This window comes from Cyphomyrmex costatus, unplaced genomic scaffold (assembly GCF_001594065.2).
Source record: "Cyphomyrmex costatus isolate MS0001 unplaced genomic scaffold, Ccosl1.0 scaffold222, whole genome shotgun sequence".
Taxonomy (NCBI): Eukaryota; Metazoa; Arthropoda; class Insecta; order Hymenoptera; family Formicidae; genus Cyphomyrmex; species Cyphomyrmex costatus.
The window spans coordinates 124642-151034 of NW_017276280.1; the positions used below are offsets into that span (position 1 = coordinate 124642).

Below are 26393 nucleotides of genomic sequence, written 5' to 3' on the forward strand. Positions count from 1 at the left end.
ATAGAGATATACGTATACATGTATACTAAAAACTCACGAATATGATATTAACATTCGTATTTGCTCTTTATTACGCTGAGGAGTATAAAAAGTGTACACACCCTGCACTGTTCTCTACTTTCTGCTATTTATCTAACACTGTGTTAATTACTGCGGGATTTTAATTTTTACCACAGTGTTGATGATTCCGGCTACACGCGTGAACGTAATGAAAGGAGCACAGTGCAGAGCGGAACGTTGCAGCGTATGGTGGTGAAACGTATTGTTCTCGCGTCGTGTAATAATACGGCGCGTCTCGTAACGTCATGTAAAGCTGGGGCCGTTCGCCGGGGTGGGGGGGATGGGGATGAGGGGGTAATAAAATTTTGTAATAAACATTCCTCGGGCGCGGCAACGCATTTCGGAAATGCCGAAATCAGCGAATCGGGTTCTGAAGCGCCCGGCGGATACACGGAATTCTCGCTCGAAAACGCTAAATTTTAGACTCGGCTGCGAAACGAACTTTTGTCGCGTTCTCGCGCGCAATCGCCCATGCATATTCACGCATTGCGTCGGCAATCATCCTCGCGGATCCACGATTTTCGATCTATCGCGAATATTCGCACGCGCGTCCGCCGCTCGCCGAAAAATCCGTGGCATTTATGTCACGATAGTTTACCCGCGGGGCGAAAGGCCTCGCAAAATGGAAAAACGATCGATAAGCGTGCAATGGACATCCCGAACACAGATGAATCTCAGAAGTGCACTTATTCGGCGAATCAGTTCTTTTTTTCTTTTTTTATCATGGAATATGCTATCGGTACGTAAATTTTATGCACAAGTGATCGAGGTTATGAACGCTAAGCTACGCCTTCAGTGGTCATCAGGAGGTCTAATCTGCCATGCTGAAAGGGGAAATAAACATTTAAAAATTTGATCTTTTATACATATCAGGTTGGACCATCTACTGATTAGTCTTATACGAGAGCGCGATAAATAATTTCAATTTTAAAGCAGTCTTATATATTTATTATTTTGTTATTGTATATTTTATTCAAATGAATAAGGAGAGAGACACATATCATAAATTAGACTACATATATTTTGTATCTTTTAAGATTGAACTTCATAGTATGCTTATTCTTCCTTTTCTTTTAAGTTAATAGTTATTTGTGTTTACAAAAATTTAGATTATAAATGTTTTATAATTAAAATTGTGAAATGTATGAAAAATTAAAAATATTACTCAATAGCGATAGCATTCCATAAAAATCGATGCAAATTTACAAAGAAAATATACTTATTTTTGTGGTAAATTTATCAACTTTTAGTAGTCTTTTACTTAAAATTTGTATTATTTCTCTTACTTCAATGGAAAATACTGAAATATTATGAAAAATTAATTGAATGTGATATATTTATAGATTATTTATAAATTTACTTCCAATATCGTTAAATTCACCCGTAATATTACATACATGTGCTTAAATTTCACTGCTATATACAGTAAATTTAAATAGTCTGGAATGGGATTTTACTGTCAGTAGTGTGATATCACGGTATTTTAGTAAACATTGTGACGCATTACCGTGTGACGTAAGCACATTGAGCATCATATTCATGAAGTCTATTTTCTGATTTTAATTAAAGGCATCTCGACGTTAGAAAGTCAGTATTACAATAAAAATAAGAACTATACTATGAATTATAGCGTGTCAGTATGTAAAACTCGCATCTGGAAACTTTATTCCATTTGAGTGATAAATGTAATGTTTAGAGGTAAAATTACAAATCACTCTATATTTTAACTGTGTAATCGAGGGTTAAAAATAACCACCGATTCTCATAGTAAAATAATGTTCTTATTTTTATCAGTGTGTAGGATTAAATATTGTCATATAAGTGTACTTGCTGTAAGAAAATCCTTTTTATACTTCGTTATTTTTGTGTTTTTAAATATTTCTAAAACTTTCTTTACTTAAAGAAAGAGACGTAAAAAAAAAAAAATTTCTCGAGGAAAAGTTGCGCTAGATTCCAGTACTTCATGGTTATACCAGAAAGTGTGGACTTCTCGGATTAAAAGCGAGCTTTACCAACCTTAGCTAACTTTAATTCCGATTCTTTGTCTGTCTCTCCCTAGAAACACAGGTACAAAAGGATAAAGAAATTCTTTCTTTATTCTTGGAAAGATTGAAGCGTACAAAGAAATTACGGTTAAACTTAATTAACGTTGATGGCTGTTATTTCGAAACGACAAACGTCTAACGAACCACACGCTTACACGTCCCATGAGAGACAAATAACTTCCCAGATAACATTTACGTTGCATAAGATATCTAAAGGACGTCTTTTAGAAGTCTTATGTCTTAAAACATGTCTAAAAGACGTCTTTTAGATATCTTATGCAACATAAATGTTATCTGGGTTATTCTTTCTAGACCCGACGCGACGATATTTTCAATTTTCAGATTTAACCGCGTGCGTAAATGCAGAATTACTGCTACGGATGGCACAGCCACGTGAAAAGGGAGGAGTTCATATAAATCTTAGGAAAATTTCCGGATTATTTTGCGAATAAATGAATATTTCTCCGCGTCGATGCCGTATAGTAAAACAAATGGCTTACCGCTATATCCGTGGCGTTTCGTCAGCGTACGTTTCCGTTGATAGATTAACAGAGATATCGACCAGAGAACACGAAACGTTTAAATCGTGTAACTCTCACATGCCAATTGTAGATCTCTATGTGTATAATGTATCAGAGTAGAGCACTGTTAAAAATATAATGAAATTTAATGTTTTACATTAATGTTGTAACTTTTAAGTTACACAAATTAAATACAATTTCGTGACATTACATTAAATTGTACCTGTAACCGAAAAGTATATTTGTTCGTACACATGTGTACGAAATTTAGTGGATTTGTCGTTAAATTCTATGTAAATTTACATGGAATTTAATGATGTATAGTAAACATTAAATTTAAGTTTCTTGTAACTCCATTTTCATTGACAATATTAAACATTTTTAATATATCTGCTTGACATTTACTTCCATCGTCTATAACGGAAGTAAAATGCAAAGAGCACGCTAATTTTTATGTACACAAACATACTTTTTAGTTTCGGATACATTAAATTTAATGTAACGTCATCAAACTGAATTTAATTTGTGCGTAACTTGAAAACATATGACATTTTTAACAGTGTACTCAGTGGAACTATCGTTCCAGTATTCCGGATTGTAACGATACAGTTTTACATGAATTAAAAATGGATTGTAACGGTACAGTTTTACATGAATTAAAAAAAGAAAATAAAAAGATATTGATAACCTGCGCACGGAGTCTGTGGATGTTCGTATAACGTTCTATCGTGTGCTTTGCGGCGTGTTCTCCTTTCTTTTTCTTTTTTTTTTTCCTATTGCACGAGCGCTTATCTCTTCGGGGCATCGACGATTTTCCGGGCATTAAGTTCGCCCCGCGCTTATCTGAATACCCCTTTTTCTCGCCTCGCTCGAAGTCGTTAAACCGTTGTGTTCGCCGCGAAACGCATGCCTGCACTATACAGAGCGCACTTTCCAAGCGCTCATCATTAAGTTTCTCGCAACAACCCTTGATCCCGCGATCTACTTCGTCGCGCACACTGGACAGTTTATCATAAAATATTTTTCAACGACCGCATCGTTTCACCAACAATGATGAATATCGTGATAATAAAAAGTGCTTTATGCAAACATTAGCGTTATTTTTATGGCAGGCATGAATAATGAAAGATAATGAAGTGCAAAGAAAAAATAATAGTATAGTGTAATAAGACAATTTCTTTATTGACTTATACGAAGTGCCTACTTGTAATAGATATATTATAATGTTAATATATTAATTGTATTCCGATACTTAATAAATGCTTAATGACTGTTTGATTTTGATAAAGATAAATTGTTATTGAACAATGCTTTGAAGACGTCTGGGAAATGAAAGAGATGTCTAAACGTTTATCGATACTCACTTCATTTTTTTTTGTGCGCAATTTATTATAACTACAAGACTGTCCATTAACCAATCGACACGTCTTAAGACTCTCGTTATTGGAATAAAGATACCGAAAGAAAGTGACGCGATAAAAACGAGCGTAGGACGATAAATGCGGCGGTTCTCGTTGAGCGAAGAAAAATGTCAAGTATATTTATGAGCGGACCAGTAGGGAGCTTTTCATAAATTATTAATGGCCGTAAATTTATGTCATTGCGAGGCCTAATGTCCGGGGTTGTTTTCCGCTGTCCGTGACAATTTTTTGCACGCGAAGGAAAGCGCGACTGGGGAGGAATTAATTTATCAGACTTAACGACTAGAAGAAGCGGCCATACTTAATCCACGGGGAACGCTAAAGACAGAGTTTTCAGACGGTTGCACCAGGATACAGGCCATCTTCTATCATCTCGCTTTACTGGGAAGTACGTGCTCTTCCTAAATTATAATAAAAATTTCAGAAATCACATGACATTTAAAAACATTTATCCTCATGAAAAGATTTCCACTTTATTTTTGAAACGTTCTAATGTTACATTAGATAATTGAAGAACAGATTTTCCCCCCAAATGCATTTTGTCCAAAATTTATAATTTTCAGAAGACGAGAAAGAAAGCCACAAAAAAACTGCGCGTTTTATAGTAAAAAATAATAATTTGCCAATCAGTAGGATATGAAATGTTTAACAAAATTGCTAAATAGTTGCTAAAAATGTTAAACATACATTTTGTTTGCCTCTCTAGTTAAAGGACATCATGCAGTCCGAATGTCAACATGTTTTTCAGCATATAAATTGATGATGTAGAAATGCTTTCAGAACATTGTCAAGTAGCTTGAAATATGAGTCTCTCAACACTGAACACTATGCCATCTTTAGTTCAACAAATAAAATTTTTAACAAAATGCATTTTGGAAATCTGTTTCTCGATTATATTTTAATCAAATTAATTCAAGAATTCCATTAATTATTAATTATACGAAAAGGACGATTTTACTGAAATGTCTAAAAATTCAATTAGATGCAAATCTGAAAGTAATTTATTGGGCCATTAAAATAGTTATATAAAACATTCAAATTAGCTGTCAGAATGTCAAAATTTTTTGTAGCATTGCTCATTATGCTTTTGAAAGTTTTACGAAATTATTTTGACGATTCAATAAAATTATTTTCAGATTTATATCTAGCTAAATTTTTAATTATTTCAGAAAAGTCGTTTTCTTCTGTACCGTTAAGAAAAGTGATTATTTAGTTTATTTTTATCCTTTAAGATTGTCTTTAACAAAGAATACTTAATAGTAATAATCTCTTAAAGTTATATGTCTGTATTATCTGTAATATACTTATTACAAATTTTTAAGAAACTTGTAATGTTTTATTCAAAATAAGCATTTCTTTTCTTTTCTTTTTCATCATAAAAGTGATTTTATATAATAAGTAAATTTGTTTTAATTTATAATAATTTTTTAAGTATTAAACCTATTAATAGGATTCAGAATATATTACGAATTCATTTAATGTTTATGATGAAATTATGATAAGTTTACGGATATATAAACGTTTGAAATACTTGAGTGTAATTAATAATAAATTAATAATTATTTGAATATATACAGTATATATTTTCTGTATATATAGATTACTATAATGATCTATGAGAACTTATATAAAGTAGAACTTATTGCATGTGTACGACGATTTTATTATTCATTCGAACATTTACGTCTAGCTCGTAATGAAGAATGTATTAAAATCGTGTCAGCTGAGTTATCGTCGCGCCGAAGATAATTACGATTGTCATGGTTATTTTCGATATTTATTAGTCGCGTACAAGCGATTCGAGTGTATAATACGATATTATACGGCGAAATAAAATTAATGTTCTCTTCGCAATCTCCTGTAATGAAGCGTCTCCCATGGCTATCATCGATGCACCTCGATACACGTTTCACTTGCTCTCTCGGGTTAAGTGGAAAATGAGAAAACAGGTAGAGAGCATCCTACCGCGATGGAAGGGGCCTTACGGATGATGCGGTACTACGTAGCTCCCACAGACATATTCACGCTAATTAACGTCAAAAGGCCAACTGAGTAAATCCACGCCAACTGCCGCTAGGCATTTGCATACTTACGCGGTTTGATATGAGTCTCGATATTCCCCAACTCGACCCCAAGATTTTTCAGCTCATTATGTCATGATATTATTCGGATCTCAACAAGTTTCGTTCTATTTCGTTCCGATCGTACGAAATATGGCGAGAGAATTAAGAACATTACAACGATAAATAAATCAGATTCGCTCTCTGAGAGAATTAACAATGTGGCGCTCGTGCCGTTACGAGAGTTTGCGGGAATATATATTATACTGGATTACTGGCGAGTATATGTTATAACCTAGCCTTCTACTGCCCCCCTTCCCCATTACAATTAAATTAGAATATGGAGCACTTTAGATCGGAGATTGAGTGCAGATGGGACTTAAAGATACGAAACGAATACTTCAACTAAGTAGATTGCGGAGAACGTTTCGATAATCTCGTAAATTAGGCTCGTTTATGCCACGACAGTTTTATGAGTGTTGAAGAAACTAGTAAATTTCTAACTAATAGGAAAATTCAACAAGGGATACTTCTTAATTAAAAACATTTTAACCGATAATGTAATAATGTTTAATAGTAATGACTAATGTATTTACAAAATTTGGAAAAAATGCTTATTAATTTATTCGATCAAAATTTAATTTAAAGAAACTCGTACTCACAATTGTACGTAGCTTTTTATTTTACGCTTTACATTGTTTTTAGTTTTTGTGGTATGAAGAATTTTTTTCTTCTTTTCGAAGATATAAAAATATTGATTGAGTAGAATTTTTTTCAATGTATATTGCACATATTTTTTAACAAAATAAAAAAATTATGAAAAATACAAACTTTTTTTATATTGTATTGGATGGAAATAATATAAAAAGTTTAGAACCTGAATTAAAAATTATTTTAATTAGAAATAAACATGTTTTTAAAAATAATAACGAGGAAAATTTGGTTTAAACTGTGAAATTTGTTACATATAAATGTTTAGTTTATTGAAACGTTTCATGTGTATATAACATTTATTTTTATGCGAAAACTAAACTTGATCCAATTTAACTATTTTTTTGTAGAGACTATACACCTGATACACTCTTAAAAAAATTTTGTTCGTATTAATATTAGGTCAGTAAAGTGGAGCTGATAATATTCAAATATTATATTATTATCTTTTTAATCTTTACGTGCGTTCTAGTTCCTACAATTAATTTGGAATATTAATGGTACTTACTTTCGTGAGACGAATGACCTTTCCGTAGTTGACGCGCGTACGTTTCGTTATTGGTCGTTGTCGCGGCGAGCAAACTAGAGGAAAGTGTATCTTGGGGAAAAAAGCGAACCACGAGGAAAAACGGAGTTTTTCAGCGGTGCCGGTGGAGTGAAACGCGGTCGCGCAATTGTGTCCTTGCATTATTTTCTGCCAACCGTGTTTCGGCCTTTATTGCCCTACGTCGCGCCGTGCTCGCCATAAACGTGTTTTCGTCGAAGGAAGCGGGTGTTTTCCTTTTCCAGGAGGAAGAGTACAACCCGAACTTCTCTCCGAGAAGAACAGAGCGAAGAAGAGAGAGAGAGAGAGAGAAAGAAAGACGGACCGACCGGAATTCGTTCAGAATCGAGACGCAATATCGCGTTTCCTATAAAAGTACGCCTGAGAAATACTCGAGCGCAGAAGTTTATGACCATCCGAAAGTTTGTTTATGCATATTTCAACGCTTGCGCTATGCACTTCCTCTCTTTCTCGATTCTAAAACGGAAGTGAGAACGGTGCCGTAACTCGTTACCGGTATGTATTCGTTTGTCTTTTGTCTGTCAATCGATATTGCCCGACGCTACGCAATATCGAAAAATATCGATGCATAATAATGAAGCTCTAAATATTGCAGGCCGACGCAATTTCAACGGCAATTACCGCGAAAAATCTTTTTAAGAGTCTGATAACGTTTACGGAGCTTGAACGTTTGCTCGCTGAAGTGAAGCTTTTTGCGCGAAAATGATTGAAGTCTGTTATAATAACTCGATAATATCGAGATGATATTACGGAAGTATTTATACTTATAGGAGAATATCGATCTCGAAGATGGATATATATTGTTAAAACGTGTATTGCAAATTCACGAAGGATTCAATTTCAATCTTTACGTGATTGAATTTCTCCATAATTATATTTTATCTCCCATTATGTAAACTATTCTTGCAGAATGCTATTACATTTGTTTTCTCTTTTCTTTCGTGGGAAAAAAAATTTTATAGCAGCCTACTTTTCAGTTTGGCGTAGAGGGGTTTAGTTTATGTTATATGAAAACCAGATGTGCAGGGCGCATCGTAAATGCAAATAGGAGATTCTTTTCTCAATGCAAAAAGGATAGTGTTCTTTATAATATATGATTCGAAAAATTGCGCGAGCCACTTTAATCCAGTTTTGTCATATTACTAGATATGTTTTCGTTGTGAAGAAAAATCGCATCAACATGAACAAATACTCTGAAAATATTTGGTGACGTTTATATATAGTTTGCGGTTATAAAATTCCAAATAGAATCATCTCGTCGGTGAGAAAATCGTAATGGGAACAACACCACATGATCGCCTTCGCTTCAAGAATTTATTTCGAAGAGAACAAAATTGTTTGAGCATACAATTCTTTCAGACGTAACGATTCAAAACTCCACAACGATTATCTTATAAATGGACTATAAACTACAAAATGGGTATATTGAAAAATACATTTCTCCTTTTTTTGATTCGTAGAAGAATAATTTACTATATGTATTTTTATACAAACTCACTGAAATATTTTAGTATCTATTTAGGTGTATTTATTCATTAGAGAAATATATACTTTTCCATTTCCACGTTTCAATGAAAAATAAAAACTGATGTTATACATAATATTAGAAAACGTATGTTAAATTTAATCATGTGTCTCAAACAGTCCACTTAAATTTACATATTAATTTAACATGAGATGAATCTGTCGGAAGATAACACAAATATCATTTAAAAAGGTAAACCCAAAAATATAGAAAACCGTAGAAACAAATTTTTTTAGTAACATTAACATTTATGATATGTTAAATTAATACATATTTTATTTATCTTAGAATTTTTATACATTTTAAAATATATAATACTATTATGTATTTTACGTTTTAAAAACATTATTTTTATTTGTTGCGTAATTTACTCATAAATGGTGTTATTTTGATACTATTGTAAGAAAATTATAAATATATTAATTTAACACAAACTATTATATTATAAATTAACATTTGAATATATTAAAACTTCAACGCAAAAGTTTAACTTAAATGAACCGTCTTCAAATACGAAACATTTTTTACTGTGTGCGGTATTTATAAATCCGATTGACTTATGCTCGCCACGTATTTATTAACTTTTCATCCATATGTGTATCCAATATCCCGCGTAAACTCGAATAATCCGAACGCGAAACGGCATCCAGATGCAATCCGGCTCTCAAGTATTTCATTAGAAGGATTTAAATCTCGTATTTCCCTACCGCGTGTAACCGCGGTACATTTACATGTAAATGCTGCGGCTCGCTTTAAGCCTCCGCATTTCCAGCCGTTTATGTCCGACCACCGTGAGTGACGCATCGCCATCAAATATTCTTCGCGGTTATTCCAGCCCGCTACCGCATTATCTTCGTCTCTCCTGTTTCGCCTTTCGTCTTGCTTCTCGAAATGATCGCGAAGTTTCATCGCCGAGTGCGCCACGTCACTCATGCATTTATTCGTCCTAATTACGGGGAAGACCGCAGGACGATCAGGAATTCTGTCGTCTTCCCTTCGCGCCTCGTCCGCGAGTCGGATTGTTATTCGCTCGTTTTCGGTAGATAAAGGAAAAACACGGACGGTTTACGTAGAAAGAAAACTTCTGTGATACTCACGGGATGAATAAACTTTTCTCTCGTGGCTTTCGCGTTGCATTCAACCGAAGGGCGGAGCGGGAATGCAAACGACGAGGGAAAAATAAGTCACGGCGACGTTGTTACGATGGAGAATAAGGAAACAAGTCGCCAAGTGCGTCTTTGGGAACAACCGTAATATTATAATGACGCCGTTGGCATGCCATTCTTATTGTTAGGGAGAGTGAATTTTGCAGATCTTTTTTACCGGCGCTATTAAATAAGACGTTAAATAATAGCATGTCATCCAAAATGTCGAGCAAAATTTGATAATACTCTGATTGTTAAGTACTTATATACGTAAAATACATAAAGGGTTTTCTAAAATAATTATCTAATGTAATTTCACATTTCCTTTTATAAATTTATTCTATAATATTAATTTAATTTACATTTTAGTACGAGACGTAGCATAGACTTCCAATTGAAAATTTATTTTGAGCTTAAAATATTTGGTTATTTAAGACGGAGAGAAATATCTTCATCCTTTTGAACTTTTCGAGATTATTCTTATTCTGTTGTATAGAGAATCATTGAATTAAAATGTATCTATTTATTTCCATGTTTGTCGCTATAATAGCTCACGAATTCAATTTATTTTCAATGGAGCAGTAATAAAAATATCTTTTCTAATTTATCACATTTAATTTATATAAAAAAAGAATGATATCTCTAACAGGGACGTGTTTTTCTCTTCTCTGTATAATGCTTTGTGTTGACTTCACTAATAAATTGCATAAGTAAAATTGCATTTCTGAAATAAGATTGTGAATTGATCACTCTGCTCGCTATAATTTCCTTTTAATTTGATTGACTTTTATCTGGATTCTAATTGGATATCTTATGATAACAGGCTTGTTCGCGAAGTAAAAGAAGATATGCACGTGGAATTGCTAGGAAAATTGTCACGAGCAAATTACTCGTCGGACGAACTTTTTCAACAAACTAGCTAAGACTTGCTCTAAGTTTCAACAAAAATGTCGCAGCTAGTTCTCGGAGTATACGGGATGTTCTATATCCAATCAGTCTTCTTCCATTATGAATTTTTTTGCTAGTTGGTAAAAATATATCGAGCGAGCTCACCGTTTTTGTCGAGTTTTTCTATCTTCGTTAAAAATTCTTTTATGTCTGCAATAATTAAATTATTACAGATAAAATAAAATTTACAACGAAATACATGTATTCTGGAACAGAAACTCAGTAGCTACACACGTAGTGTAGAAACGCATACGATGCGGAGTTAATTAAGTCAACAATAGTAAATTTGTTTAACGTGTGCATATATTACACTTTTACTACTCCCACATGCTACTGTTTAAATGTACAAAGTTTTAAACCATGCCGAATTGTACTGATTTTGCAATTAATTAAAAGTTAATTTTTTATTGGCAAAAATATTGAAGATCAATAGTTAATTAATAATTTAATTGACGAGAAATACAATTTTCCAGAATTGACTTTAGCAATGCAACATAAATGAAATCTTATTTTACATTTGATTTTAAGTAAACTTTAAAATAATATTTCGTATATCTGTAACATAATTAAAATTATTACAGATATGTGTTGTGTGTGTGTAAAATATATTATTTTTTAAAGTTTACTTAAGATTAAATATATATATATATAAAGAAAGATTTCATTTATGTTTACATTTCTAAAGTTGAATTCTCCAGAATATTTTTTATTTGTAGTTAATTAAATTATTAATCAGTTTATTGATTTTCAATATTTCTGCTAATAAAAAAACCAACTTTTAATTAATCACAGCGTCAGTACGACTTTGGGTGGTTTAAAACATCCTGTACATTTAAACATTAGTCTGTAGGTAATAAAGATGTAATATATGAGTGCGTTAAACACATATTGTTGAATTAATTCACTCTCTACATCGTACGCGTTTCTACACCATATGTACAGCTATTGAGTTTCTCTTGCAGAATACATGTATTTCGTCGTAAATTTTGCTAAGTGACCTGGATCCCAGCGGTGCACCAGAATAACTCGGTTGCTGACTTAATTTTGCAGAACAGCTTTAAACGTTTGTTATTTTGGGACGCCCCTTTAATGTTTTGCCATTACAGTGCGATCGCTCTGATTCTGCAAAATTACTTGCTGATAACTGCAGCTATCTTTTAGATCATACAATTTACTGTGTACGTATTATGGTACATTCTGTTTATTAATTTTTTAAATCTGAAATCATTTCCAACTATTGAATGACAAATCACTAAAAATAAATAGAAGAAAATAAGAAAACAAGTGTTTTTTTACCGAGAAAACAAATATTTACGAATCGCGCAAAAATTCTAATAAAAGGATGCGCAAATGAAACGGCATAATATTACATGAACGATGAAAGGAAATTGGAATCAAGAAAAAAAAAAGCAAAATCTGCAGTGTGATCCGCGGTGAAATCGCGATAGAAAGCGGCGACGAGAAGAGGAACTCACGTCGTGCTTCCTAAGGACCCATATCGCCGGGTGCTGTAACAAGATCCTTTCTCGATCGATCGCACACGACGCTCGTTTATCAAGAACGAACTTTTTGCACGCTCGATATCGCCCTGATATCGTCTCGCTTTCCAACGGGAGTGTCGCGATGCGTCGCGTCGTGTAGATTACACGATCGCCTATCGTGACTCGCGGAAATGTCACGCCAAAAAGTCGACGACGGGATCCCGACGGTAATTTACGGCGAGTATATCCTATATCCACCGCCACGTGCGAACAATGCGAAATGGGTCGTGATGTGGGCGACGAAAATTTTATGTTTCTGCGCGGTTGCGGTCGCGGTCACGATAAAACTCGTTGCCGTGCGTTGCAATTCATTTTATTTGCAATTCTCTACAACGCGTTAATTATTGTGTCCATTAGAACCATCGGTGTACGTAGTAGATATACCTAGACTATACTTTGATCTTAAAACTGAGTAAAACTTTTGAAATAATAATTAAGAATTAAGTAAAGAAATTCTACATGAGCCAATGAAATTATTGGAATGTCATTATTGTGTTTATACATATATATATATATAATTATAATAAAGTTTACATCGTTACTTTATACAGTAAATGTTTCAACCCTGATTTGAATTCTCTTCAGTGTTTGATATAACTAACGTTTTATAAGCTAGCGGAACAAAGTGAGCAGAATCGATTTTAATTAACATTTTTATTTGTTGCTCATTTATTGCTAATAAGTTGCAAAAAGATTTGTTGCTCTATTAGTTTTTTTTTTTTAAATGTTCCGCTAAAGAAAGACTAAGTTAGCGGAACGATACACAGAGAATAAAGCCGATCGACGTAAAAATAACGTAGGAATTTGTTGCTCATTTGTTGCTTGTAAAATAAGTATAAATAACAACGCGTATTTCGACAAATGAGACATGTACTCGTGTAAAATAAGAATAGAATGTCAATAAAATAGCTTATATAAAATTGTTACTTTCAATTTAAACAGAGTGAAGTAACTATTGAAACTATATTTTTCTCTTTCAAAGTCGAAGAGAAACATTCATATGCTCAATTTTTTCTAATAGAATACGGATACGGAAATCAGGGAATGCGCAGTCTATTTTTCTATGTTCTAAACCGATAATGTGACAATTTCATAGGAATGTGCAGTCTGTACTTATCACGTGAGTGATTAGAAAGAACGAAGATAATATTCGTTATCGCACATGCCGCGTATAAAAACGAACATTCAAATTTTGCGGTAACTCTGACAGATAACTTTATATTCTCCATATTGGAAATGTTGTATATTTCCACGTGATGCGGATTCACGTTTACGTGGATTAGCATCTATCATATCCACATTTAATTGAATCCGGTCAGCTTGCACAACATATTTTGTGTAACATGGCATGTATACAGGTATTAGCTTTCGATGAATAGCACGAGAATTGATATTTAATCATAAGCAAATATTCAATTACAATCGATGCGGAATACATATCACACACATTGCGTTCATATTTTCGTCGGTTGAATCAATATTGTGTTAATATTACATTATTGTACTAACATTATTGGATTATAACACAGTGTTTTTATTTTTCAGCCCGAACGATAAAATCAATCACGCATGTGTATGATGTTGTCAGCACAAATAATTCGCTTTCGCTATTACGATCTTTGTATTTGAGCGATTCGTTTAGCGGACTATTAAAAGGGAAATAATTTAATAAATATATTTAGAGTCCCACTGTGTAAATAATTCTCGGCAAAGAAAGCTTCGGAGATTGATCGTTTTTCATCATTCGTGAATTCTTGAAGGGACGGTAAGTCAAGGCAGAAGACAGAAATAATCTTTTATTAGAGTACTTTAGCTCAATCTTTCGGTAAAGTGTCTCGGAGATCATCGGGAAGTAGTGAGGAAAAGTAAAGAAGAAGTGTGGTAAATTTTCATGTAATTTCTCGGCAGAGTGAACATGATATAGTTTTCCGTAAAATACGTGTGCATTAAAATTGTGCCGCAGTTTGCTGACGATATATTTTTTTGCGCATGAAACTCTCTTGGGTGATCTGTTTCGTTTTGTTGACATTTAAATAAACGGTGATATATCCGCGCAACTCTCTCACAACTATCGTTCTTCCCTTAATTCCTTTAATATTTAAACACGACATAGGGCAGACTACTGTCATGTTTTGTCTGTTTTTTTTTTTTAAATTGATGTCGCGAGACTACATTGCTACTTTCTTTTATGCTCGTATTTTACTTTATCTGACCTATTTATTTTACGATATCAAATGTATGCTTTTACGCGTATTTCTTCTCTGTACACATAGTTATATATATTTTTTATAAAGGTTTTAAGGTTTACTACAAAATTTATACATAATTTCATTGAAAATATATTATTTTCAAATTTAATCGCTTATATTTAATTATATATATAATATAAATATAAACTATATTATTATTTTCGATAATATAATTTATGTATGTAGAATTTATAATGGATAACATAATTTATATAATATAATATGAATTTAGACCGATGAAAATAAATCTAATAATAATAATAATATATACATATAATTTATACCATAATGTGTAAAATTATAATAAACAAATATATTTTTCAATGTAACAAAATATTATTAATGTAAAATAACAAATTTGCACCATTTTTATTTTATTTTTATTATAAACTTAATTTTATAATTATTCGATTGCTTAATTTCTGCAGATTCGATAAAACGATATTATTCGATCTTCTCTGAAATCGATCATGGATCGATCGAGAAAGGATTCTTATTTCAATCTCAATATCTCCGTTTTCCAATCTTATGAGAAAAGCGCGGCAGTAACAATGAAAACCCTTGAACGATTACGAGAAAGCACAGGTGCATTCTGTTATCACTTCCGGTCGATCGAGTAGTCTATTGAGAGTCTGCCACGGATCTTGATCGGGGTTCGAGTAAAGTGGACCTGGAAAGTTAGATTCTTCAATCTACGCCGATATCTTCTCTCTGAACTATAATACTATCGTGGTCGACATGATTCCATTCTATAATCCTTTATTTACTTTTGTTTAATTTTAAGTTAAAGATATTCTAAGACGACATCTTTGCGATTAATAAAAGACATCTCTTTGTCTCTCTATAATAATAATTCATGTTTATGGGAATATTGAGAAAGAGTTTATTTTAATTATATTCCTTTTTTCTTAAACTTTTTACATTATTGAAATTAAAATTAAAGTCTAAGTATAGATTGTTCTTGGTGATATGTCGTCATTTTACTTTTAAATTTTTAATTTGTCATTTATTCAAAGAATACAGATTTCCGATTGCGAAGCACGAAATTTCTCTTATTTTTACAATCACGGACGGACATTGATCTTAAATAAATACATATCGCTGCTGTTTCATGTTTGCGACGTTATTAACTGAACCAATTGCTGCACGGATATTCCATTACAGGGTACAGAGTATCCGTCCATTTCAGTTATGTCACTGTCACTTTTTTCTTCGACCGTATCATTCGCAGTGAAAAAATTCTTTTCGTGTGTAATATCGTGAGAGAATATATCTGATTCTGTCATAAACTAGAATGACAATATTGGCACTGCCGTGATATGCTACCAACATATTACATCGATTATGACATCGGCAAATATTATCACTAGTTTTAATCGACAATTGATTTAACAAAAAACTTGTGACAAAAAAAATTGAAATTTTAAAATCTGCAAGTTTTTTCACTGAAAACTTTATACATGATAATGTATACAGATAATAGTTTTGTAAAAATAAAAAGTAAAGAGTCACAATAAGAGAAAGAGAGAGAGAGAAACTTGAATTTTTTAAAGAGATATTTAATAAAACGTGTCATACAAATGAATATATTATACTTACTTTGGTTTGAAAATGGTAAACTTTTTATCTTTGTATAGAATTGTTTTTATTAATTTTTTGGTGATTTATAATTATAAAATTTTTTACAATATTTTAAAAAAGATATAAGTTATCTGCAAACCAAAATTTTATGCAAAGACACACATAAATTTTCAAGCTTAGATCAGATAAATATAAAGACCCTTGAATATCGACTCAAGTGTGTAAATTTTTCGATATCTCCATCTCGCTCGTAACTGTGGGACTTTATCTTTCTTGTCGAACGTATTACCGTTTTGCATGGCTTATCCATGATACCATTATCGGGAACAACTGCAGTTCTCGTATCCATTATCACGTACATGTTATCTGCGTGCATCTCAGGAACGTAATTTTCTACCGTAATCATTGAGTTGTGCAGTTATGGAAATTATCAAATTTTATCGTCGATCCAGAATTTTCTTTCAGTCGGGCGATAAATTTTATATGTTTTTAATTATTTGAAATCAGAGATTATTATTGAAATAATATTCATTAATTATTATACTTTATTATTTTTTGAAATTAATATATGATAATATTTCACACACACATTTATATTATATATATACCTACATAAAATTAATTTAATTATTAATTTAGTTAATAATTAATAATAATAAATGTACAGAGAGATACTACGTAATTTCTGTAGTATCGTATAATATTTAATAAATTGTGTTATTTTAATATGTATTTTAAACAAATTATGTAAATCTTTCAGAAATTTTATATTACTTTTACTGTCAATTTTTATCCTCTTTTTTTCATTTTTTTCTGTGATACAAATTAATATTATATCGAACATCTAATACACATTTATACTATTTTACATGCGAATATTTGTATATCCGTGGTTTCCTTATAAGCGTGAACTCGTCGCGCGGATATTGTCAGTTTTGAATTTTGTTATTATCTCAGGGTTCCTACTTTCCAACGCGGCACTGAGAATTCGATAAGATGAAAGGCACCTCGTAAGCGATACGGAAATACGAGGGAAACGTGATGCTATCCGGAAATATATATATTGAGCGCGTGTGCTCGGAATTTCGAACCAACTGCTATGTTGCGAACGTGTGCACCAGTTGTGGGAGCAATTCATTGTCGAGGGAATGTACGAAAGAGTGCATGTGTTAAACTAAAATTAGGGTCTCAGTCAAAGACTGGCAAGGAGTGGTATGTATTTTAAAACCAATGTGAACCGAATCACAAATATATAGAATGCTTTCTCATTTTCTGCAGAAGATATTCATGACACACGTATTTCTACTTAAGTCAAAGTTTAATCCAGTAGTATGATTACTTGATTTTTTGATACTTTAATTGAAGTGTTTCTACATCCCACTTAAAATCACTGTTATTAATCATTATTATTAACAATATATTGTATATTATTGATTTATTAATATTTGAGGATATAGATATCTTCTCAATATACTTAATTTCTGAAAAAAGTAAGTAAATTAAACAAACATTAAACGGAGTAACGACTAGCTTATTATGACAGTATTAAAAAAAAATAAAGGTTCGTAACGCATTTATTTATATATTATATTTACTTATTCATTTGTGCATATAAGAATTATAATAATACAAGCAATAATAAAACACATCAGTTGATATACGCATACTTGATTAAGAAATCTATTGTGAAGACAAGCATTATTTATACAATCAAATTATCCTTCATAAAATCTTATTAATAATTCAAGAGAGATTTATTAATCAATCAAATTACAATATATATCTACTGCCAATATAATCATTATTTTACATTCATACTTATCTCGCTTCGGTAATACGCAATCCTATTTATCTGTGAGATTGAGAAAGATCGGAACGTAAGAATAATCTTAGTTATTGATGCTGTTGAGCTCTTTGTGAGTCACGCTCCCTTTCTAGATTAAAGACGGATTTCTCATTCAAATTCCGTATCGATAGACTTCGTTATTATTAACAATATTGTGTACATCTAGTGCTTTGATCCCTAATAACAGATTCTAGTATACTTCTCGTTTCAATCCCCGGATTAATTTTAAAAGTGAAAAATCTTGAGTTTCTGAACTGTTTGCCGAATTTAGTTTAATGTATGTATGTGTCTATATGTCATAGAGTCTTCTCTTTTCCTTTCCTTCTTCTATTCGAATGTTCCTTAATTTTTTTCCACCTTTTTAACTTTACCTACATTTATTCTTTTCTACCTACCTTAATTCTTTCCTGCCTTTTTCATTTTACCTTCCTCTTCTCTCTCTCTCTCTCTCTCTCTCTCTCTCTCTCTCTCTCTCTCTCTCTCTCTCTCTTTCTTTCATGTATTATTGGTACATTTACATGCATTATATTGTATATATATTACAACTTTAATTAATAACGCATTTTTTTATTGTGAGTTTTATATTTAAAGGTTTATAAAAAATATTGAAAAAAAAGAAGAAAATTTTTTAAACAATATCCATACAAAACAATATTTTACAGCAATGTTTTTGTAATGTTCATATCATGATTATTTGAATTAAAGTTTTTCGTTAAATTACTTGGCTCTTTGCCCTCTCTCTTTATATTTTATACTGTTTTATACATATACAGTCTTATAATTACTTTTATTTTACAATTTATATTTTTTCTTGTTGTTGTGATATAAAACTATTCCAGGAGACTATTCCTACGAATTAATAAAATTATTTTTCCGAGTGAAATCATTTTATTTTGTTTTAATTTAGATATCTTTATTTTTCTGGCATTCTTTATGGGAATCCAAAGATTCACGTTTTCATTACAATTGTTTTGAGAAGGATACGAAAAAGTTTATGGCACTTCAGTCTCTGAAAAGAACTTTGTTGAATGATTTATTATTCAGCTGACCTCGATTCTCAGGCTAGCTCTTTTCATTTGGTTTTTTTGTTTCCTTTAACCATCATCACCCGTTACTGACGTACTTTCCGGTTTTACTCTTCTCATTTGGATTTTACGATCGTTCTCAAGACAATGTTAGCCTCTTCAGTTTTCCCCAGACTGATATACTTCAAGAATTCATTCAGCGATATCTCACTGACTATCATAAAATTCCAAGGATGTCGGAAAAATTAATAAAATATTTGCATATGTTTTTATGGTATATTTTACATGTCTCGATAATACTATATTAAAATCTTTGTTAATAAATTGATAATGAAATTATTATCAGGATAACAAATATATTATATAATTTCAAGTTAATTATATTTTTAACAAGTCTAACTTACGAAGGTATTTGACCCTTCGAACACAAAATCTGTAACACCGTTATTAACGTTGGGCCTTTGAGACTATTTCATGTATGCTAACTAATTAATTTTATGGACGGAATGACATAATTTGTATAAAAAAGGATGCATGTGTGAATACTATTTTCATAACTGTAATTCGAATTTGCCAATATAACGTAAGGAATAATTTTGAGAGTGAGTTCACAATAGATTCATCGTAAACTGTGGAAGCTAATTCTGAGAAAAAAAAACAAGAGTAGTGAAAATAATAATCTCTTATTACACTTTCATTCAGGAAAATCAGTGAGAAAATGTGCGATGTGCTGTTTATTCTGTGCGCGTAATATGCACCGTTTGCTTATTTCTTGAAGACAGTTTATTTTTCACAACGAAAAGTTTTAGATATTTCTAGTTGGAGTTATAATGAAATTGCAAATCTCTTTTACTTACGCTACCTTTCGAGTTGAGTTCATTAATCCTGATAACAAACAAGATGGAAAGCTTTAGCTGTACGAGCACATTTTCATTATATCATAGTACAAATTTAGTGGCGGATGTTGCGATTTATCAAAGCCACATTTATCATCCGTACTGCGAAACGATTCATTATTTTCACCATAGGACTTCTCGACCAGGACTTCCAAAAGTTGCGCGTCGAGAATTCCCGAACGAAACTCGGTAAACGCTCGTCAAACTGTCCGGACTTTCTCGCCTGCTTGAAAAATAAAGGAAGGTAGTTAAGCGAGACCGAGAGTGCACTGTGCTAGATCAAGCGCAATTTAGAAATTTAATTTGAAAAGTTTCTAGGATTTACGGCCCACTCGGAAATGAAATCTGCGAACTTCCCATAAAGTCGTTAGCAAAAATCCAGTAACGTGATTTGGTAAACAAAGGTTTCTTAAATCGAAAGTTTCCTTTTCACTCCAGAGAACGATCAACTTGCTACGGACGTGAGGTTAAATTTTTTCGACACAGTTTTCGTGATTCATTTTTTCAAGTTTTTTTTTTATCAACCTTTATAAATACAAATTTTAAAAAAGTGTCATATCGTGATTAAATTTAATCGAAATAAATTGTTCTGGGCTTACATCGTGCTGGATCGAGGTGAGCATCACTACTCGTGAATTTACGATAGCTTAAAATCTGATAGATTTTTTCAAACTAACGAAACGGATTTTACGTTTCGGGAAACGACATTTTCACAACTACTGTCGCAGTGGATGCTTCTGAACAAATGCGAACGCATGAGAAAAGCGGAGAAAATGTAAGAGACAACACACAAAGGTTTTTCTCTATAGTTTTTTAAACTAACTGCGGATGTAAAGTGTTATGCGTGTGTGGTAATTTTTTTCGAAACTTTAGTCGAGGAGTTTTATATTAAAGCATTAGATTAAATCATTTCTACATATGTACATATGTATATCAAAATGAACAGTATTATTACAATAAAATATTTACTATGCGTAGGTAAAATATAAAGTTCTAATTACATCGCGTTATCAGTATTTTCAAAGATCGAATTGCTCCAAATTCAATTGTCAAAAGTAATAAGTAATTTGAATCATGATGAGTGAAAAGGCAGTATGAATATTAATACGCATTTAATTGTAAATTAAATTAAAGTATATTTACATATTAATTATACGAAGAGTATAAATTTTACGCTAATTAGATAAAACGATAATTATATACCGCTGTTTGTGTGAGTATTCTTATTTGCATGCGGTTAAAATTTTTTTAATTATTGTGAATGTTACTTTCAATCATTCACAAAATTATATTACAAATGTTTATTATTTTAATTATACGTTTTAATTCTTTAAGAACTAATTATATAATTACATTATAAACATGGAAATGGCATTGTAAGAGTCAAACGAAAAGTAAATTAACAAACAATTAATACATATATTCTAAAATGAACTTATAAAATTTACATAAATGTAACGATTAAAAAACATCGTTACATTTATGTAAATTTTATAAGTTCATTTTAGAATATATGTATTAATTGTTTGTTAATTTACTTTTCGTTTGACTCTTACAATGCCATTTCCATGTTTATAATGTTTTTAAAGAAAGAGTCCTTTATTTGTTTTATTTTTGTATATAATTACACATGATTAATGATCATCTTACATTAATATTTATAATTTATACATGGGATATATTAATTAATTTTTAAAATTATATAATCTAAGCAATTTATTTAATAAGGTCTAGATCTAGCAAATTGAGTATATTAACATTACATCTATGGTGTCATTATTGGTGTCAAATCGACACCAAATATGTAATTTTAAATTTAACCATCGTTTCAGTACAAAATAACAATATATTGAGTAGAAGAAATAGCGACTTAATTAGGTTAAATTTGTTAAATAATACTATAGATTAACAGTGTACGTAAAATCGTGATGCTTGCATGCGTTCTCCGTGTAGTCGCACGCGGGAAGTAATATTCGAATTACCTAAGTACGCAATTTATGACGATGGCGTTGATTTATGATAGCCAATTTGCGCGCGATTGAAAGTTTATAACGCAGCTGCAAGTGCCAGCTCGAATGTGTGTGGCAATTCGATTAAAGTGTTATGTGTCGACGCGCCTAATTCGAATGCCGAAAATGCTGCCGTACGCGCGCCCGAAGGTTTTCGATTTCGATCACGGTCCTTCTACGCAATAACTTCCATATACGCGACGGGTACATAGTACACGCCCCACGGACCTTCCAATTACAGTCGGTTTGCAGTTGCAGTTTCGCCCGCAGTTGCGCCCGGTTGCACACACGGACCTGTCGAAATTCGTGAGATAGAATTTATGGCGCTATCCGTTTCGACGATGGACGATTGATTGATCCGATCTCCCGTTTGCAGTTCTTTCGTCTATTGACTTAGATCCAATCACGGAATTCACGCAAGCTCCGCAATCGAAAGCGTAAAGAAATCAGAAATTGTAAAAAGAGAAGGATAGCGATGCATTTGAAATTTTTTTTAAATTTTTGCACTCAAAATAAATATGTATTTTGTAAAAATACATCTTTGCACTTAAGATAAATATTATATATTGTATATTTAGGTTGAAAAGAGAGAAAGTGAAGATCCCGATTGCAAAAAATTATACAAGCAACGCGAACAAATTTATTGTCAGATCGTGTATTTTGTATACATATTGTACGTATAGAATAGACTGCACATTTCTCTGAAGTTGTCACTATCGGTTTAGAAAGAGTGAGGCAGCTGTTTGAATCGTATCACTCTTTTTCTCTAACTAAAATATCGAGTTGAAAAGAAATGCTTGATTCGCACAGAGATATATTCGATTTTTTTCTAACGGGGCACTAAAATTAGGAAATGTACATGTAAATAGTTTTGTGATACGATATCACTTTTTCTGACAAAATATTCTTTTCTTCTATTCATTTTTTAATTCATTGTAACACTTGCGCTCAACAGAATCAGACGAGTATGTAAAGATGCTCCTGTTTTCACATAAAAACAGGAGAATCAATTTTTTTTCGAAACAATTGACTAATTGGAATGTACAGCCCGACAGAACATTTTCCAAAAGTCTCTTTTCTAAATTCTTAATTGATCCTTTTTTTGTAATGCATTCATTTTTTCTTTGTTAAAATTATTCCATTTCTATTTTGAAATAAATTTGTAACACATTATTTATACCTCGATTTATACATTGTTAGTTATAATATTAATATAGTTTAATATCGTTGTGAAGAGCGTCGAACGCGGGGAACAGTATTCCGGCGCCGGCAGAGCGATGAGGGAGACAATGAACGCGTGAATGGTGGAAGCTCTGTGTCTCCGGTGGGGCACGCGTTGTGCCGCCCTGACTTAGATCGTAAGATTATTCTCTATGACTTTGTAACATCTTCAAGTAATCGCTGAAGAAAGATCCGTGAGTTCCGAAATGTTAGATATTATTATATTTTTTTTTATATTCTTGATATATTTTTTATTTTTATGTCACACTAACGTTGTAAACTTATCATATAAATTTATTTTATATAAAAAGGTCTTATTACCGCTCGATTTAGACCGTCGTTTCTTCATACTTTGCTTTGCAAAAATAAAAAACGAGCGAAATCTAATTATTCTTTCTTTTATTTTTCACAAGACAGTATTTTATTACCATCGAAAAAATCTTTCAGATACGTAAGTTATTGAAGAATTCGTAGAACTCCAGCGTAACGTATAAAAGATTCGTTCTTCCGAACAGAATGCATCATGCGGAATGTAATTACGTTACATAAGCTCGCGCAAGCAACACGGGAAGGTGAGAGCGAAAACGCGCCGATGTTCCGTCGCGCAGAAGTGCAGCATTTACTTATCACTGCTTACCACGGCAAATAGTCGACGAGAGGGATGCAGTCGGTAGCGCGCGTTCAGGGAATAATAATCGTGATTTCTGACATGTGCGCGCACACGAGCACACAAGCCGCAACATTTTCCGTCGGCGAAAATAACCGTCGGATGCGGAAGCCGGTTATTTTCGCCGAGTTATATCCGAGTCGTAATTAATTCGCGCGAATGCGACCGAACGGTCTCGCGAGAAATCGCGTGGCACGTACGACGTGCCGTTAACTGCGTTTCGCGTCGATTCGCGCAGCTGCAACTGCGAAACCGCATTCTCGTAGAGCACGTTCGAGCAGTAGCGGCGGCCCTTCAATTACCGTTTCTCCCTCTTGCGCGAAACGCGGTTTCGTGTTCGCGATGACAGCAACGTGGAATCGAATAGGATAACAAGGAAGGACGCAGAAAAATTCTTATTCGACGATGCCGATCCGGAGAACGTCCGCGATTACCATGCCGGAGCCATTCTTGCGGATTTATACCATGTGAAATCCCTCGACTATTGTCGGGCTTTTTGAGTGCCTTATTGGATGTCGCGCACGAATGACGCGGAGAGATTCTTCGACCTTCTGGTCAATCGATCGATCGCCCGGAAAATAGAATAAAAAGACGTGCGAGGTATCTTCCTCTTTTCGATGCTAATATGCACGCTCGATAGAGCTATAAGCGAGGCCTGCTCTCGCGCGCGTCCTCCGAATCTAATCTAAATTCTCGAGCAGCTCGTACGGTGCCACTATTTTGGAATCTGGTATGAAGTTGGGAGGCTCAGTTATGCAGATTAAAGTGAATCTCAGGATTCAAGAATGCGTAATACAATATTCTGAAGTGAATTCGAAGCAAATTTTGGCGTTTCTTTCCGTATCGTATATTACGACTGCTTTACAAAAAAGATTCAATGTAATCGTTCTTTTACTTCAAACATGACACAACATAAAATATTAAGTTTTCAAAAAAGAGAAAAAATAATTTTTTAACTTTATAGAAAATTATTGATTGATTGAATAATATCAGCGAAAAGAGGAAATAGTTTTAGAAATATGATCAAATATTATTTTAGCCATTTTCGCCGATTTACAATTCCTTTCGAAACCTTTTTTGAGTTATGACAATTATGATAGCCTACAAAAAAATTATAACAAATCCGGAATAAGTCATTAAAAATTACGTAACTCAAAATATTACCAATAGTTTGTATTTGCTTTGATCATCTAAAATAACTAAATTTAGAATGATACAATTTCTTCTTCAATCATCAAAACAAACAAAATTTAAAATTTGATTGTGGTTTCTTTAAAAATTTTGAAAATAACACAATTAAATGTTAAATTTGTAAAGTTAGTTTGCTTTTGATGATGATAGAATAATCTTTATTTCTAACTTATTCACACGGTAATAACTCAAAAATTACATTTTTAAAAATTACTTTTGAAGTAAAGAAATGATATACCTATGTATATTCTTTAAAATTGATAATTATTTTGGATTAAAAAATTTTCGTGATGGAAAATTTAAAAATGATCAAAGAGTTCTGTTAACTTAATTTCTTTATTTCTATTATAATATATAGGTATATAAGAATTTGTATTAAAATTCTTGTTCTCTTTGTTGCAGGTCAAACTATCGCGCCAAAACGCCACATCGAATAGCACATATTGTAAGTAGCTAAAATTTCATTAATTGCTATTTTGGAATTAATACTATTATTGTACACAGTACACTATACAGGTGCATGTTAACATTGAACATAATATACATTGGAAACTACAATATATTAAACATATATTGAACGTATATTATTTGGAATGATAATTAAATTGAATATTAATAGTGCTAGAAATATTTTTGAAACGTTTTTTGAAAATATAATATTTATCAAATCTTTAATTTATCATAGACAGGATATATTTGTGTTCAATCTTAGGATTATTTAAGATTCTGTAAAACTGTCGAAATCCGTACAGTTTAATATTCTATTTAATATGTACAGCGTTTTATGCGTAAACGACTTTAAAAAGAGATCACGTGGATGATGTAAAATAATTTCCTTTCGGCGTTGACGTAATCCAATGCTTGAGTAATTTTTAATCCTTTGTGCATTTAATCCGGCTTGATCCTGAGATGAGTTTAGAGAACGCTTTCTCGTTACAGAGTTGCTATATCGATTTTTCCGTGGACCGTCCCGCAAAAACTTTAATCTTATTCTATCCTCTTTACTTGAAGTAAAGTAAGGAAGATCGGCCTACATAATACGGTGGACCATAAGATTGAACACGTATAAAAAAATCGATAGAATACGTATCCTATAAATATTCAATTAGATCGCAAGCGTGCTGTCAGATTAAAGTCTGAGATTTAATATATACGCATAATAGATA

At 32.3% G+C, this 26393-nt stretch overlaps 1 protein-coding gene across 1 annotated transcript in view; it reads left to right on the forward strand.

The window, feature by feature from the left end:
- LOC108773798 (RNA-binding Fox protein 1) overlaps positions 1-26393 on the forward strand; it is a 264406-nt gene that overhangs the window by 51884 nt on the left and 186129 nt on the right. Inside the window, exon 3 of the mRNA XM_018539732.1 lies at positions 25630-25672. Within this exon, the coding sequence (XP_018395234.1) occupies positions 25630-25672 (43 nt within the window). The remainder of the gene's footprint in view (positions 1-25629; positions 25673-26393) is intronic.